Source organism: Macrotis lagotis, chromosome 1 (genome assembly GCF_037893015.1).
Source record: "Macrotis lagotis isolate mMagLag1 chromosome 1, bilby.v1.9.chrom.fasta, whole genome shotgun sequence".
NCBI classification, from domain to species: domain Eukaryota; kingdom Metazoa; phylum Chordata; class Mammalia; order Peramelemorphia; family Peramelidae; genus Macrotis; species Macrotis lagotis.
The window spans coordinates 275,378,423-275,395,540 of NC_133658.1; the positions used below are offsets into that span (position 1 = coordinate 275,378,423).

General features: G+C 43.9%; 2 protein-coding genes and 1 long non-coding RNA gene across 4 annotated transcripts in view; 1 reads left to right on the top strand and 2 right to left on the bottom strand.

Annotated features, from left to right (window-relative positions):
* The window catches only part of RGS19 (regulator of G protein signaling 19), a 34,959-nt gene extending 27,921 nt beyond the window's left edge, over positions 1–7,038 (bottom strand). For both annotated transcript variants that reach the window (XM_074210529.1, XM_074210530.1), the window contains exon 1: positions 6,801–7,038. The gene's annotated coding sequence lies outside the window, so the exon portion shown is untranslated. The remainder of the gene's footprint in view (positions 1–6,800) is intronic.
* A 231-nt stretch (positions 7,039–7,269) lies between these two features.
* Positions 7,270–17,118, top strand: part of LOC141505046 (uncharacterized) — a 68,391-nt gene continuing 58,542 nt past the window's right edge. Inside the window, exon 1 of the long non-coding RNA XR_012473532.1 lies at positions 7,270–7,327. This is a non-coding gene — a long non-coding RNA (uncharacterized LOC141505046). The remainder of the gene's footprint in view (positions 7,328–17,118) is intronic.
* Positions 13,813–17,118, bottom strand: part of LKAAEAR1 (LKAAEAR motif containing 1) — a 31,507-nt gene continuing 28,201 nt past the window's right edge. The window contains exons 2-4 of the mRNA XM_074210531.1: positions 15,797–16,362; positions 15,307–15,429; positions 13,813–14,202 (exon numbers count right to left, since the gene is read on the bottom strand). Coding sequence (XP_074066632.1) covers positions 14,146–14,202; positions 15,307–15,429; positions 15,797–16,351 — 735 coding nt within the window. The 5' untranslated portion in view covers positions 16,352–16,362 and the 3' untranslated portion in view covers positions 13,813–14,145. The remainder of the gene's footprint in view (positions 14,203–15,306; positions 15,430–15,796; positions 16,363–17,118) is intronic.

Here is a 17,118-nt window from a genome sequence, read left to right on the forward strand (position 1 = left end):
GGAAGTGATGGGGCCAGATGTGGGAATATTTTGTGTCAACCATAGTGCTCAATGTTTACATCTGTCTCTCACCAGCTCTGCTCACCATTCCTTTATCTTCTCTATGTCCCTATTCATTGTCTTCCTTTCTCCATTTCTTTCTAAGATGTTTTCTTTCCTTTTCATCTTCCCTGGTTTCTCCTCCTGTTCATGTTCTCTTTCCTTCCCAGTCCCACTCTTCATTCCAACTAAACCCTTCATGTATCCCTCAAGAAGGGCTACCTCCCTAAATCTCCTTGGCCTCAAATTCCTTCCTTGGGTATATATATATATATATATATATATATATATATATATATATATATATATATATATATATATATATATATATATATATATATATATATATATATGCATCTTGCTGGCATCTCAAACCACAATTTTCAAAACTAAACTTATTATCTATCTTCCAAACCAGTTCCTTCCTCTTCCCCATCAATGGCACCATCAACTTCAGTTACCTATGAGTCTCTGACTCCTCTATCCTCCTATGCACAATCAGTGGCCAAATCCTCTTAATTCTTCTTGAATTTTTTATCTCTCTAGGATTATTTTTCTACTCTCTATTTCCATTAAATTATCCTAATCCAGGCCTTCATTACCTTTTGTTCCCCAAAAAGGCTTTCCTGCCATGTTTTTTCCTTAATCAGCCAGTAGGTATTTAAAAATGCTGACCACATGCTCTACACTGTGTTAGGTACTAAGGATACAAAGAAAGGCAAAAAAAACAGTCATTGTCCTCAAAAAAATCATAATCCAATGGGAGCAGACAATAAGTAAACAAATAAGTGCAAATAAGCTCTGTGCAGAAAGGTTTCCTGTTGAAGGTTAGATTTTAGTTGGGACAGAGATTAGGGAAAGCTTTCTAGGCATGGGGAATCCCTACCATCCATCACATTACTGCTGAGGGAATCTTAGGGTTGTTGAGTTGGGAGGGACCTTGCATTCATCATCCAACTCCTTCATTTTAGAGGCTCTAAGATATAAAATAAAATGACTGTGCAAGGTCACTCAACATAGGAAGAGGTAAGGTAGATATAAGTCTCCTGATTCCAAATCCTAGCCCTGAATTGTCACTCAGTCCTTGCAGAATAAAATGCAAATAATTTAACCCATCATTTAAGGCCCTCCAGTCTGGCCCCAACCTATCTTTCTAGTCTTTCCTTACTTTACTGCCCTTTCCATACTCTATGGTCCATACGATCTAGGCATGTCCTTAATCCCCTCCAACACATTTGTTCAAGCCATTTCCTATGCCCAGATTATGTTTCTACTTATTGATATCTGACTCATCCTTCAAATAATGTTGTTGTTCAGTTGTTTCATTATTTTCTGACTCTTCATGACCCTATTTAGGTTTTCTTGGCAAAGATGCTGGAGTAATTTGCTATTTCCTTTTCCAGATCATTTATAGGTGAGGAAACTGAGAACATCAGGGTTAAGTGACTTGCCCGGGGTCACATGGTTAGAAAATGTCTGAGACCAAATTTGAACATAGGTCATCTTGACTCTATCCACTGCACCACCTACTTAACTGCTTAACCCAACAATATCTTCAACAATATGTTCACAAAGCCCTTAACCTTCATTTTCTCATTTGTACTTCAAGTGAGGTTGGTGCTCCAGTTATTATTGCTTCCATTTTGCAGGTGTGGATGGAGGCTGTTGCTCAGAGTGACTTTTCTATGGTCACAAAACTGGTGTCAGAGGTAGAATGTGAAACCAAGATCTCTCAATTCTGATTCCAAGTCCAGTCTGCTTTTGATTTATCACCCAACCTTTCCAATTGCCACCTTCTCCATGAAGATTCTCTTGGTTGTCACAACTAATTTCTCTACTCTCTGATTTCATCCCTGTCTTTTATTATAGTTGTGTCTTTGTGACATCTCTGGAGGCCCAGAGGGCTGTAAGGTTCCCATGCACAGAGTCTGAGTCCTATCCTTGTCTCCTGTGGGCTCCTGGAATGTAGGGTCCATATTGACTGTATCTATCACCCCTAGATGGTGACCTCTCTGAAGTCTGGGATTGGGTCTATTTCTTTCTTTCTTTCTTTTTTTTGCAAGGCAAATGGGGTTAAGTGGCTTGCCCAAGGCCACACAGCTAGGTAATTATTAAGTGTCTGAGACCAGATTTGAACCCAGGTACTCCTGACTCCAAGGCCGGTGCTTTATCCACTACGCCACCTAGCTGCCCCATCTATTTCTTATCTATCTCCGCAGATGATGAGCTCCATAGTTCAGGACCCAAGTTTTTTAGTTTTTCAGAATGTGAGTTCCCTAAGGAAGGACCCAAGCCCTTGTCTCTTATTTGTTTTCCCCTAAACATGAGCAATCTAAGGTCAGGTTTGTTCCTCCATAATCCTTCAGTTGGTTCAATACTTCCTGAGGGCAGAACCTGAGTCTGCTCCTTCTCCAAACTTCCTGAGGAAAGGATCTAGGATTGTTCCGTCTCCCCTATAGGCTATGAATTTCCTAAAGGCAGAACTTGGTCTTTATTTATTTTTATCTTAAGTGTTGAGAATAGGGCTTAAATACCTGTGTCAGTAAATGTCTACTAAATTGAACAAAAATGAATTGATCTTAAAGGCAAAAGGGGAAAGACAACTCTTTTTTTATATTGAGATATAATTCTGTCATCTATTCTTGCCTTGGGAAGCTTTACCAGTCCTTGGGTAGCAAATCTCTCCAACTTTTTGCTCAAATTAACTCAGCCTAGGCTGGGTTTATGGAAAAGTTTAGTCTTTCCTAAGGTGACACAATTGGGATGGGGCTTGGAATTTAAATTTTTGGGCCCAATAATCCTCAAAGTACTTTTAAATGTGAAGGGATGAGAGGATATTGCCCTAAGATCTTGATTGCAATCTAAACCTGGAGGAGAAATTATTATCACCCAGAGTTGGTGTCATCTGTAGGACCCAAATTTTGGAACCAATGGCTCCACTGAGGAGGTAGAATTTAGTCAACTGACAACTCTCAATTGGGCTATTTCTAGACTCCTCAGAGCATTTTCTATCAGAGATCAATAGGATCCAATTGATTCTTTCCTTGAGAATCAAAGAATCTAAGGGCTGGAAAAAACTTCAGAAACTATCTTGGTCAATATGTTAACTGAACAGAAATCTGATCTATAATATCCTAGACAAGTAACAATCCTGACATCTCTTCCTGAAGACCTGAAAAAGAGAAACAAGTCTACAACCTTCTGAAGCAGCCCATTCTACTTCTGAATGGTTCTAATCAACAAGAAGCTTTTCTTCTGATAGCACTTCAAATACTTGAAGACAGCTATCATTCCTTTCCCTTCCTCCCTCTAGTCACCCAGTTTTCTCCAAGCTAAACATCCAATTCCTTCCAATTAGCCTTGGATAGCATCATCTCTAGCTTTCTGGGCAAACTCAATTCATCTTTGACATTCTAAACATGGCACTTGGAATTGAATATATAAGATTTAAGCAGTAATCTGACTACGGAGTAAAATAGGATTATCATTTCTATTATCAAAGGTGCTTAAGATCACAGCTTTTTGGGTTGACATTTCCCATGGTTGCTTATATTGAGGATGCTGTGTACCAAAATCTCAAAATATTTTTCATAAGATCTAAGATCGGGGTTGTAACCTAAGGCTGGTGGGAAAGTTGTTATCCAGCAGAGCTGGTGTCATCTGTAGGACCATGAATCTTCTAACTGTATATAATGCAGTTTCTTTTTCAAATACAAGGAATGATCTGAAATCCTGGATATTGCGTTAAGATCTGACCTTCTGCAGATGGGCTCTGATAGTAGTGAGGTTTCAAGGATAGATTCTTCATCTATCACCTCTAGGCCTTGCTCAGCGTCATTCCCCAAAAAGTGGAGCAGTGGAGGCTCCTAAATGAAATCCCAGGAAGGGCCAAGTTCTGAAGCTGCAACAGGGACAGAGGCATCCTCCATTCCCAGGTCTGAGGAAGATATGGATGGGGAGAGGGAGAGCCTGCTCTCCCTCTCCCCAGGAGGGTTCTCTAACCGACAACAACAGCCTGATCAGGATCAAAATATAACCCTATCAACCTGACCACAAGTGCTTCCTGGACAAAAATCACTGTTCCACCTGAAGAACAGTACTAATTTAATGATGTAACACTATCAATCTGACCACAAAGGGTCCATGGGTAAAGGCACTGACCAGTTCCTGGGTAATCCTTCTGGCCTGACCAAAAGGTCCCGGCTAATCAGGATGGGATAGTCTCCCCAGAGAATTGCTCTCATACCCAGGGGAGGCTTTGGCTCCAAACAAGGAAAAAGAAAATTCCTAGAGTCAGCGATGTCCAAACAAAATCGTAAAATGTGACAGGCCTGGGAGGACTGTCCCCACTGGACTCTGGAAACTAAGTTCCGGCTGGCCCCCAGATACTTGAATTGGCGTGACTGCCTGATTCTGTCCTCAACTGCCCCAGGCTCCTGCCCTATACATAGCTGCCCCCATCCTGAAGGATCCTGAGATGTGTCCACTCTGAAGGCTATAGATCTTATCCTGACTCTTTTCTGAGGGTCCTTTTCTTAATCCCCTTAACTCAACTCTGACCTAGGCTTCAGTATCCCTTAAGCACCTAAGATTTTTAGCTTCTGTGTTTCTTGGTTGAGGGCTCTCAGAAGGGAGAGCTGTATTGCTCCCCTTAAGCAGCTCTCCCCAAGAGCCTTCCCCCCCACCCCCATTCTACCCACACAAGAGTCAAGGGGAAGCTTGTCCCTGTACAGAATTTGTCTCATGGGGACCTGTGGGTCCCCACAGGATACTTCTCTCTCCCTCTTCCCAACTTCCCTATTTCTTTTGAGGGCATTTCCACCCTTCAACTCACCCAGGTTTGCAACTTTGTCTCCATTCTTCCTCTCACCCCATATATCTGTTCAGTTGCCAAAGTTTGTTGACTCTACCTCCTCAACATCTCTCTCATCCCTTCCCTCCCTTTTTAAATTAACATAGCCACCACTCTATCTCTGACCCTCCTTACCTCGACTAAACTACTGCAACAATCTCCTAATTGGTCTCTGTGTCTCTAGTCTCATTCTTCTTCAATCCATCTTCTACCGAGTTAACAAAGCGATATTCCTAGACTGCAGGTCTGACTATGTTACTCTTCAGTTCAAGAAGCACCTAGTTCCCTAGTGCCTCCAAAATAAAATTAAATTCCTGTTTGGCATCTAAAGTCCTTCACAACCTATTGCCAGCCCACCTTTTCAAGTTTATTAACCACTGCTCCCTTTTATGATCTAGCTGAATTAGACTTCTTACTCTTTTTAACAAAAGATATTCCATCTCCTTTGCACTGGTTATATCCCCCCTTGTCTTGAATGTGTCTGCTTCCTTCTCATCTCTGCCTCTTGGAATCTCTGGCTTCCTTCCAGCCTCCACTCTAGGGCCACCTCCTCTGTGAGGTCTTTCTTGATCTTTCTCCTGCAGATAGTGCCTGGCTCCCTAATATCCTCGTATTTATTTTATATGCTTTGTATAGACATAGGGCCACATGTAATATCTCCCTATAGAACAGAGAGAAAAGACAAGACTTGACTCCTATCTGATGCTAAATTAATGCTTTCCAGTGGGTCAGTCAATTTAAGTTGTGACGGATATTAGAAATCATGTAATCCAGAAACTTCATTTTGCAGATGAGGAAAATGAAGCCCAATGAAACTTGCCCAAGCTCACTCAGGTAGGAAGTAAAGCATAGGCAAATTTGAGCCCACATCCTCCTGATTCCACAACCAACATCCTTTTCATTATACCATACTGCCTCTTATGTGGATTGAACAGAACAGGCTAAGAACGGCTCCTGAGAATTACTCCTTCTACCCCCTCCCCCTCCTCCCCCCTTCCCAAGCATCCCAGTTTGGGGGGATGGGGCAAAGACAGGATCCAGGTTAAAGCAGGAATACAGCCCAGCATAATTAGGGTGGTTGAGGAGGAGAGCAGCTTACAGCTAGGGCTCTTCCGTGGAGAAGCCGGGGGGGGGGGGCTCTCCTGGAAGTGGGGACCCTGCCCCTCGGCCCAGGCCATGAGGGCATTCTGGCTGCAGGCACTGACTGCAGTCAGAGGAAAGCCAACACTTCCTGCCAGCGGGAGGGGCACATGTCTTCACCGGAGGGGAATGGGTGGGATGGACCCTCCACCCCTTTCCCACTCCGGACACCGTGCCGCCCCCAGCCCGCGAAGCTGCATGCCCTCCCTGAAGAGAGAAATGCTGGTGCCTGGGTCACCCCCCACACCAACTCGGGGGAAGCGGGGTCCAGCGGGTGCCTGCTTTCCGGGGATGGGGAGGGACCCAGCCCTCCTGTCCCACAGGTGGAGGCTTGGAGCTTCTGGGGCTGGACACGGGAAGCCCGGAAACCTGGGGCCTCGCTGCACCCCTTTTGTGCAATCACTTCCCGGCCCAACCGCAGAAAAGGGGAACCTGTGACCAGTATGTAGCAACGCCTGCCCTTCCCTTCCCCGCGGCCCCTCCCGTCCCGCTGCAGACCCCCCCGGAGCCCCCCTTCTTCCTGCAGCACCCCTCCACCTTCCCCACTCCGGACTCCCGGCGGGCCCTCCCCGCCCAATGCAGAGCCCCCCCACTTTCCCTCCTTCTCCAGACTCCCCCACAGGCCGCTCTCCTCTCCCCGCGGACCCCCCAGGCTCCTGGTTCGGGGCCCTGCAGCCCCCCTCCGCCGCTCCTCCACTCCTCGCCGGCTGCCCCCCACTCCCGACCCAGGCACGCGGGGCACGGGCAGGGCAGGCAGCTCTGCACTCACCATCGGGGCGCCCCCGGCCCGGCCCGAGTTCCCCCTCCCGGCTTCGGGGGGTCTCCCTTCGGGGTGCCCGCGTCTCGGGGTCCCTCGAGCGTCCCTCGGTGCCCCGGCGCCGGGGGGCCCGCGTGTCTCGGGGCTCCTCAGCGTCTCCGGCGCTCGGGCTCCCGGGCTTCCCGCACAGCGGACCGAGACTGGGCTCCGGAGTCGCCCCCGGGGCTGGGGAGGAGGGGGTGCGGGCTCACTGCGCAGGCGCCGGGGCTGCCACCAGTGACTTCCCAAAAGCGACGGAGCCCAGACTTCCTTCGCGCCGGGGGCCCCGCCCGCCCCCGCCCCCGCCCCCGCCCCCGGCCCGGCCCCCTCCCGAGGACTCCACTCCGCAGCCGGCCCCGGGAGCCTCTCCCCCTCCCCAGGCCTCCCGGGCCCGGCGGGGGCTCCCCCGGGCTCCAGCGGGCGCGTGGGGGGCGGGCGGGAGACCACCGAGAGCTGCCGGCGGAGCCCGGCTGCAGAGGGAGCCTGCGCCCCTTCCCCAGGTGAATGCCCCCGGAGATGCGCGCCTTTCTGCCCACTTCGCACCGCTGCTTCTGGACTAGGGATGGGAAAGGGGCGTCCTGAGGCCTGGGGCGTTTATGTTTCCTCTGTCTGGGTCCGAGTCTGTCTGTCCGTTTGTCTGCATCGCTTCGACTTCGGGCTCATGTTCCTGTCTGTCTCCGAATCTCTGTCCGTGCACGTCTGTCCCTCCTTATCCTCTGGTCTCTACGTCTCAGTGAGGGGGCAGATCCCACAGGTTGGGGTGGGGGGGGTGGCACATCAGTAGACACTGCCATGTCTGAACTGCCCAGCAGGTGGTGACCAACTCCCACTAGGAGAACAGGGAGATGGGGTACAAATGTCAGGATCTAGTCATCTGCTGCACCCGGCTGGAAAAGGTTCCAAGGGGCTCAGTTTCTCTAAGGATAAAAATTTATCCTCGCCCCAGATCTGTTTATCAAAAGTCAATGAATATTAAGTTATATGAATTTAAGTGTTGGAGCTACAAAGGAGAAAGCACTGCTCTCAAGGTCCTCCATCTGATGCAACAAGAAAATTATATATTTGGTCTCTATACGGTGTCTTTGTGTGTGTGTGTGTGTGTGTGTGTGTGCTATTATTGTGTAGGAGCTTATTTTCTCAGACTTTTTTGGATTAACAAAGGCCCTTTCTCCTGTCCTACCTTCTCCCTGATTCTGTATTAAATACATCCCCAGGAGTAAATCTTATGGGGCTAAAATACCTTGACTAATATCTTTGAGAGATAAGACTAACCATGATGATGTACATACAAGTCAGCAATTCCTTCCTCTAGCTCATCATGTGGCCTATTTCTCCATATCCTCCTCTATCCTGCTTTAGTGGGGCTTAGTATTTGCCACCAGACACAAACTCACAAAGTGGGACCTAACCCCCTCATTTTGCAGACAGGGAAATTGAGGCTTGTAGAGATGATATTTCTGGATCCAAATCAGCGGTAGAACTTTATTGCAGAAAGTTCTAGGTGTTAAAGGGTGGGGGAAGCTTAGTGTAGCAGAAAAAATTTTTTTATTTCTCTTATTTGTTCTGCCTGAAGGAAAAATAGGAATGGGAGGGGGTTGATGAACCCTTTGACTCTCTTTTCATCCTTCTGGGCAAACTCCTTTGAATCCAGGTTGTGAATTTCTGGACAGAAAAATGGAAAACTAGTCCTCTCTCAAGCCAGCTGAGAAAGGAATCGGTTAGCCTTTCTAATAAAGGCTTTTTAAAAGACTATTTTGATTCCTTGAATTTACTTTCTCATTTTCCCAAGTCAAAGTACTTTTCTCTTTTTCCCATAGTTTAATTTCTACTCATCCTTGAAAGCTCAATTGAAATGCTGCATTTTCTATGTAGCCTTACCTAATTCTTCAGTTGGTAATTCCCTTTCTACCTTCACACTCCACAAAGAAGTTTTATTGAGTCCTAGTATGAGCTTCAAGAAATAGACCAATTCTCACCTAAACTCCCTAACTTCTTTGCACATGTTGGAAATAAATATTGAGTTGATTTAGTACTCCATTATGCAGAATATTCAATTATATTTAATGTCCACTTACCAAGTGCCTAATGTATGCTAGGCAGTATGTTAGGCACTGGGGATCTATTGAGGTAAAAGTATATCATTCTGATTTGGGGCCCTGTCTTGGCTTTACTATCATCTCCAGATCCTCTCTGATGAGGGGAAAAAACATACACCTCTGTTCCGTGTTTTGATGAAGATTCTGAGATGACTTTGAGATGTGAGCACTGGTTCTAAAGGAAGAGGACTTGAGTATGAATCCTGTCTCTGTTACTACCTATGTGACTTGTGTAAGTTAGTTTCCTTATCTGTAAAATGATTCTTGGACTAGATGGTCTCTTAGGTCCTTTCAAGCTCTAGAACTATGATCTTATAATTCTAGCAATTTTAAGTCTTCAGATAGGGAAGTTTTGTTAAAATATTAAGGATAGGAAATGTACTTGTGATTTTCAAGTGAGAAAATTCCCTTCACCAAAGCACCTCCTCTGTAGTTTATAGTCTCAAGAAAATTTCTTGGAGCACTTACAAATTGACTTGCCAAAGTCACAGAGTCAATATATTTCAGAAGTGGAACTTGAAATTAGGAGGCAGAGCCAAGATGGCAGAAAAGGGGAAGCACTTATAATCAGCTTTCCCAATACTCCCCTCCAAACATCAGAATCCAGATCTTTCTGGCCTGAGTCACATCTCTATGTACTTAAACATTAGCCATTAAGCTTAACCATTAAATATGAACTTAAATCCCCAAGGCTCTATCCTAGGCACTCTACTTTTGATGGTAGTTTCATTATTTCCTTTAGAGTTGTATGTTCTGTGAACCACCTCAGTTAGTTGTATTCAAATGTATCTTGTTTGCCATCATCCTCAGATTCTCTTCTACCTCATTTCAATTTTCTGAAATTCACTTATCCTTGAGTAATGCTTTATCCACTCCATTCTGTCTCTCAGCTCCTCCCTGATTTCCCAGTTCATAAACCTTTACCTTGGCTTCACTTTTCTTTCATAATATTGACCCTCTTGTTAATTCACCTCTACACTGAACCATCTCCTTGATCCCTTTGCTCCATAGTTCTTGATTCATACCTTGCTTAAATTCTAACCTAGGTTACCTCAACTGGTTTCTCTGCTCCTACTACTTTACAGTTCACAGCCTAACCAGCTGGGTCCACTACACTGATCTCAGCCAGACCCTCATTGTTAAAATGACCATCTTTTTATTTCTGTTGACTTTCTGATAACCCAAAGTTCCCAGTCTCTCTCTTCAAGCCTCTTCCACTAACCTTCTCCCTCTCCTGACATTTACTAATAAAAAGAGGTTATCCATTGAGAATAGCATTAATCCACATCTCAAAATCCCTCACCTATTTATCCATTCTTTTCTCTTTTGCTTCAGACTGAAAAAAAAAGTGAACTCTTCTTTATCAAACCAACCCCCTTATCTCATGCTCATAATTCCACCTCTTCCTAGGAGTTTATCCTCCCCCCCTTCCCACCCAGTCCTTCTTATTCTTATTTTCAGTCTCTTCTTATTTACTGCTTCCCTTTCTCCTTTCCCCTAAAAACAAAAACCAAAATCAAAATCGTGCACACATTAGAAGTCTTTTCTCAAACCTCTTCTGAAACCTCCACCACCTTCTCCCTCTCCCTCTCTACTTTCCAGTATCTGCCACTTACTTTACTAGTAAAAGAGGCTATCCAATGTGAATTGGTATCCCTTAATCTTCACCTCAGAATTCCTCACATCCATCCATTCATCCATCCATCCATCCATCCATCCATCCATCCATCCATCCATTCATCCATCCATCTTTTACCCTTGTGTCAGTCTCTGAAATCATCCCTTCTACTTGCATTCTTAAATTCCTATAATCTTTTATTTTATTCCTATTTTATTATTGTTCTTTTTTTCTCTTATCCACTGGTTTTCCCTCTCCTGTCAATATGCCCAGATCTCCTTCCCTATCCAAAAAAACTAACTAACCAACTAAGCAACCAACCAACAAAAGTTCCCTGAACATCATTGCCATCTCTTTAAGGGAGACCTTGATACTCCTTTAATCATTTAAGATTGACTGAAATCTAACAGGTTGATCCAATGGCCATTTCTCAGGGATTATATTTGACTTCTTTGCATCTTTCAACACCAGTGACCACTCCCAATGGTGGGATTCTCTATTTTCACTTGGCTTCTGAGATATTGCTCTCTCCTGGAATTCTTCCTGTCTCAATTGTTCCTTCTACACTCCACCTCTTCCCCTCCCCCCAGCCCCAGCCTTATCCTATACATGTGGACACCATCCCCTAAGCCTTCTGTCCTAGATATTCTTCTTTCATCTCTCTTGAAAGTGATTTCTTTAGTTCCTATGGATCCTCTCTATTCAGATGACTCTGAAGTCCAAATATCTAGTCTTAATCTCTTAGACTTCAATTCCCCATCAAGCAACTGATTGCGAGCCATTTCAACCTGGATGTACCACCAGCATCTCCAGCATGTCAAAAATGGAATTCATTTCTTCTCAAACCTATCTCTCTTCCATATTTCCCTCTTCTTTTTGGGAATATAATCATCCTTTCAGGCATTCAGTTAAGAATTCCTTCTTAACTCTTTGTTCCTTTTTTATGCTCATGTCCAATAAGTTGTCAGGTCCTATCCAATGCACCTTTATAACTTTTCATTTTTTTCCTTTACTTTCTCTTTTTCTCTACTCACACACTTTACCATGATTCACACTTTTACAACTTTTCACTTAAGCTATTGTAATAGGTTACTAATTGTTCTCCCTGCTTCTATTCTTTCCATTAACCAATGCAGTCTCCTACTGAACTGACTTTCCCAAAGCACCTATCAGGCCATGTCAGTCCCCTACTCAAAACCTTTAGTGGTTTCCTACTGCTTCTAGAATAATACAAAATTCTGAGCCTGACAGAAAGTTTTTCACTTCTGGGTTTCTTCCTACTTTTTCAGTTTGATTTCGGATTTTTCCTCTTCACAAAATCTCCATTCCAGCAAAGCTAGCCTATATTCTATTGTCTGCCTCCAAATCCTTACAGTCTCTCTCCCTACCCCACTCCTACCCAAATTGCAGCTCAGGTGTCACCTTCTGTAGGCGGCCTTTCACAATCCTTCCTGTTGTACTTCTTTTGACATTACTTTGCCTAGATTTGTGATTACTTATTTGTTATATTCCCCTCAGGAGCCCCCAGCTAAGGAGTGTGAAAAATCCTTTTGTTATTGTATCTATAGCATGGCATGGTGTACTGTAATAGTAGGCACTTAATGTTTGTTGATCTAGGTTTGGGGCAGAATCTCTTTGGAGGAAATCTCTGGGATTGTGTCATAACAAATTCCTTGAATTAGGTGATTTGGTTCCTCTCTTATTGGAAACTCCCTGAAGGTAGAGCTATACCTCCTCAACTAAGATCTCCCAAATAACAGAGATCTATTCTTCTCTGCTTCCCATTCCCTCCTCCTCTTCTTCTCAGTAGATATAAAAAGAATCTTTTTCCTTTTTTCTAAACTGAAGGGGCCTTCCAACACTCTTCTGTTTCTGAGTTTAGAAAACAACTGACTTTGGATGAAGGCCAAAGGCAGCAGAAACTTCAGAAAGTGAAGGAGTTGAACATAAAATAACACAAAAGCAACCAGGATACCCAGAGAAAGAAGAGAATCATTTGTTGATGTTGTTGGTGACAACTAGATAGCCTAGTTGATAGAGTGCTGGGTTTGAAGGCTGGAAGAACTGGGTTCAAATGTGACCACAGCCAAGAAATAATTGTAAACCTTGGCAAAGTACCTAATTTCTGTCTTAATCCACTGGAGAAGAAAGTGGTAAACCACTCTAGTCTTTTCACTAATTAAAGGCCATACAGAATTACAAAGAATCAGATAAAATTGAACAATTAAACAACAATAGAAAAGATACACAGAGAAATAAAAGAATCTCAAGTTGGAAGGGGTTCAGAGGTCAATTATTCCAGCTAGTACTTGAGTAGGAATCACCTGCACAAGTGTTCCTCTTTTTGGAGACCTGCAAAATTGAGGGGTCCTCTCTCCTTTGGCACTCATTCAACAATTAGCCAGCTCTAATAGTTGAGTTGGTATCTGCCTCTGAAGCTTCTATTGTTTCTAGTTCTGTTCTTTAAAATTGGCTAAGCAAATCAAAGTTGTCTTTGACATGGAAGATCTTCAAATACTTGAAAACTTATGTTCCCCTAAGTCTTCTCTTTTCCTGGATAAATATCTTAGGTATTTCGACTGATTCTTGAATAGTATGAGCTCATATTCTTCTTTATATACACTCCTTTATACTTATAAGTATGCTTCCTAAAATATGATACCTGGGGCATAATATCCCACATGTAGTCTGATCACATCAGGATTGCATCAGGGTGGATTAGAATTGGACTACATGACTTTACTCATTGGAGACACTCTACTTTTATGAATTTGCTCTAGGATCACATAGCCATATTGCCATGTCATTCTGTTGACTCATATTGAGTTGTATCTACTAGAACCCTTGATTTCCACCCTCCCCCCACTTGAACTGTTGTCTAGAAAAGTTTCCCTGTATTTTGCATATTTGATTTTTTTTTAAAGCTTGAATCAGAATTTTCATTTATCTCTATTAACCTTCATCTCATTAGTTTTGGCCCAATCATTCTAGCCTACTAGCTTTTTTTGCATTCTGCCATTCAACCTATTGTCCATCTCTCTCAATTTCAGCTCATCAACAAAGCTCTTTTGATCTATTCAAGCCACTGATAATATTGAATAGTTACAAGGTCTAGAACTGATTGCTGGAGTATTTCTCTTGAGACTTTCCATAAGGTGAACTATTCTTTGGGTCCAGTCATTTGATTAGTTCCAAATTTAGTTTGGGACAATTATTTAGCATTCTCTCTTTTCCTTATCCATAAAGTTAGTACAAAAGACTTTGTCAGATATTCTCATGAAATCCATTTATTTTTCTAGAGCATTCCTGATCTAGATTTCAGCAAAGTGTTGCCTAGTGTCTGTATCCATTATGTATGTCTGTAATGTTGCCTGGACCAAAGAGACTTGTTTGTGTGGTGCTAAAGCCAGAATACGGGCATATACCTGACGCAGGTACCCAATTTTTAATCATAAAATTAGAGTCTTAGGCAGGCCATCATGGAATACTTTGATAGAAAATAAGAGATCCAGATAAATAGAATTCTTCTCTCATTTTTTTCTTTTCCTTTTTGGTTGAGAACTTGAAGTCATAGGGAAAATGATCCCTAACTTTCTCCTCCAAATCATCTGAACATTGAATAGGTGTTGTCTTCTTGCAGGATGACCTCTACTCGAGCCCTCTAGGATGGTGGGGGAGGGAAGTTGGAGAGACAGGAGAAACTAAATGGGCATGGGGAATATAGTGACTCAAGGATAGGAATGACTGAGGGGAGACAGCTGTGTCTAAGGCAGGTAGGTGTGATTGAGAAGGGACATTAATAATTGAAGAGGGGCAGGAAAGACTGAGAGAAATCAGGATTTGTTAAGGACAAGAACGACTTTGGAATATAGGTATGGCTCAGGGTAACAGGAATGAATGAAGTGACGGGAATGACAAGAGTGATTTGATGTTACAGGAGCAACCAGAGACTGGAGAACCTGAGGGTTATAACTCGATGGGACTAGATATCAATGACATGAACAATTATGATTGAGGGGACAGTAATAATTTAGGGGGAGAGAAGTGACAAAAGAAGTATAGATTCTTTGAAATACAGGAGTCAATGAGGTGACAGGAATGTCTCAGGGAAGATAAGAGATATTTAAGAGGACAGAAAGACAAAGGTGGAATTGAGTTAACTGGGAGGAAATCAGTGAGCCTAGAGGGACAGAAGTGCCTGAGGGAAAGGGAATATTTTTACCACCTTCTTGCCCCCAGACCAAATGAATATGTTATGAATTTGTGGAAAAAAGAAATCTTGAGGTTTAGGGAGAGAGTTGGGCAGGATACCTTTAGCCAAGGGAATCCTGGAGAATCAAAATTCATGGATAATTACAAGGCACATTTTAAGGCAAAATATCCCTCTGTCATAGTCCTGAATTCTAGCTCACCTCTTCTTTCTGCCTGGCTTTATAGGGTTTGGGGTAGGAAGTCCTAGAGGGATATTCCTCGGGATAAAGATCAGTCCCTCTTTAAGTAAAAGGAAAACTAGAGTTAAACCAATGATATTAGGGATGGGATTGCCTTTGTTCGGTGGGTAGGGATGGGGTAGGGGTAGGGGTAGGGTGGGGAAGAGTTCTTTGCCTCCCGTACAACAGGATTCAATTTTATACACTATTTTTCAAGACTCTGCCAGTTGTATGAATTGAATTATATCACTGGCTCTACCTATTCTCCTCCTTCCCCAGAGACACTGGGGTCCCACCTATAGCACCCCTCCCAGCCTCCCTGGGGCTTGTGGCACCTCACGTCTGTCCAGACAGTCCGGGATCTTCTTGTGGCTCAGATGAGGGGGCAGGAATATTTCAAGTCGGATTGCTGCCGCGGCTGTTTTCTGTCTGCTTATCAGGTGCTTTATCTCCTCAGCCTGTGGACCCAATTCCCCACCCACCCAAGATAATGTTGCATCTTGTGTCCCATTCTTCTAGGGTTGTACACCCTTTGAGGGGGCTCCCCCATCAAGTTTCCCCAGGATTGGGACCTTGAATTCTAAGCCTTCCTCCTCTCCTTCCCCTTTCTCCCCCCCTCCCCCCCAGCCAAGCTCCCAGATTTGAGGCTATCCCAGGGATGGCTGATGTGAGGAATCAAGGATTCAAAACCCCTAGGGTATTGGGTAAGTGGGCAGAACTTATTATATCCCCCCACAAAGGTCTTTGGTAATGTCTAAGAAGCCTCCCTTGAGTAAGAGATATATATATATTTTTAATAGTTGGTGTCCTAGCTACTTCTCTTACCCTCATCCGTATATACCGAAGTCGCAGCGCTCGGATTCGGTTTCGAGCCTCGGAAGCCTTCAGCACTCCAAAGAGGAGTTTCTCCTGTTCCGTGGCTGGCTGCAGGAGCAACCCCCAATCCGTGTTTTCTTGGCTGCTGCTGTTGCTCTCAAAGGTTTTACCAGAACTCACCTTCCCGGGCTCCACAAAAAGCAGGTAGCGCTTCGCCTCCACTGGGGGGAAGGAAGTCGGGTCCTTGCGCAGCGGGTTACCTGGGTACTTTTTCAGAAACGTGGTCATCTCAAAAGGACCAGGTTTCCCGCACTGATTCCTCACCTTGAGGTCTTCCCTGTATCGGGATACCATGCATTTCCCCGTCATCTTTGTTGTCATTAACTTCTTCCATTCGTTGTTTGGGTTCCGTCCTGAATTCTCCCCTAACCTAAATTTATTTCCTGCCAACGTCTTTTCTGCAGAGGCTTCCTGCTCCCGTTTCCCCATCTCTCTCTCCCTCTTTTTGGAAGTTGACTTCCTGAGTTTTTTCTCCTTTTCTGAGAACATCTGTGGTTCTGTCATCTTCCTGGCTCCTAAATCAAAGAATAAGGTGGGTTAACTTCAGGAAATCCACACTTAGAGCAGGTAGATTATGGAGTGAATTTTAAAAAAAGACATAGCCCTGTCCTCCAGGAGTCCCTAATTTGAAGAGTAAGCCTTTTTTTTCCCTCTAGAGGAACTTTGACCTTGTTAAGTGACCTCTTCTTTTTTTCTCCCCAGGGCCAGTTTCTATCCCCCCAACTCTCCCTCTAATTCCCCTTTTCCCTTTCTCTTTTCTTGCTGAACACTGACTACCTCTTTTCCTCCAACCCTACCCTTGTTAGAGGGAACCTTTCATCTGATTTGTAGAATCACTATTATTCTGATTGTTTTTAGGTTTTTCTTGTCAAAGATACTGGAATGGCTCTCCATTTCCTTCTCTAGCTCATTGTACAGATGAGGAAACTAAGGCAAAGAGGATTAAGTGACTTGTCTAGTGTACCACAGTGTCTTGGGGTCCCACCAGATTTCAGACCTGGCATTCTGTTCACTGCATCACCCATCTGCCATTCTTAGAATCACTCTCCCTTCTCAAAGTGAAATGAACTTCCCTAAGGTATCCCACCCAATGATAGCCTGTATATCCTGGGTCTGTCTATCCATCTTGCAAAAGAACCTTTCTATAAATGTCGCTTCTCTCTATTAGATGGGCCTGCTTTTTCTATTTGTATTCCCTCTGCTTAACAGCTTAATGTTATTTCATTCATTCAAAACTGGATAGTTTTCCATGGATATTTATTAAGAAAGGA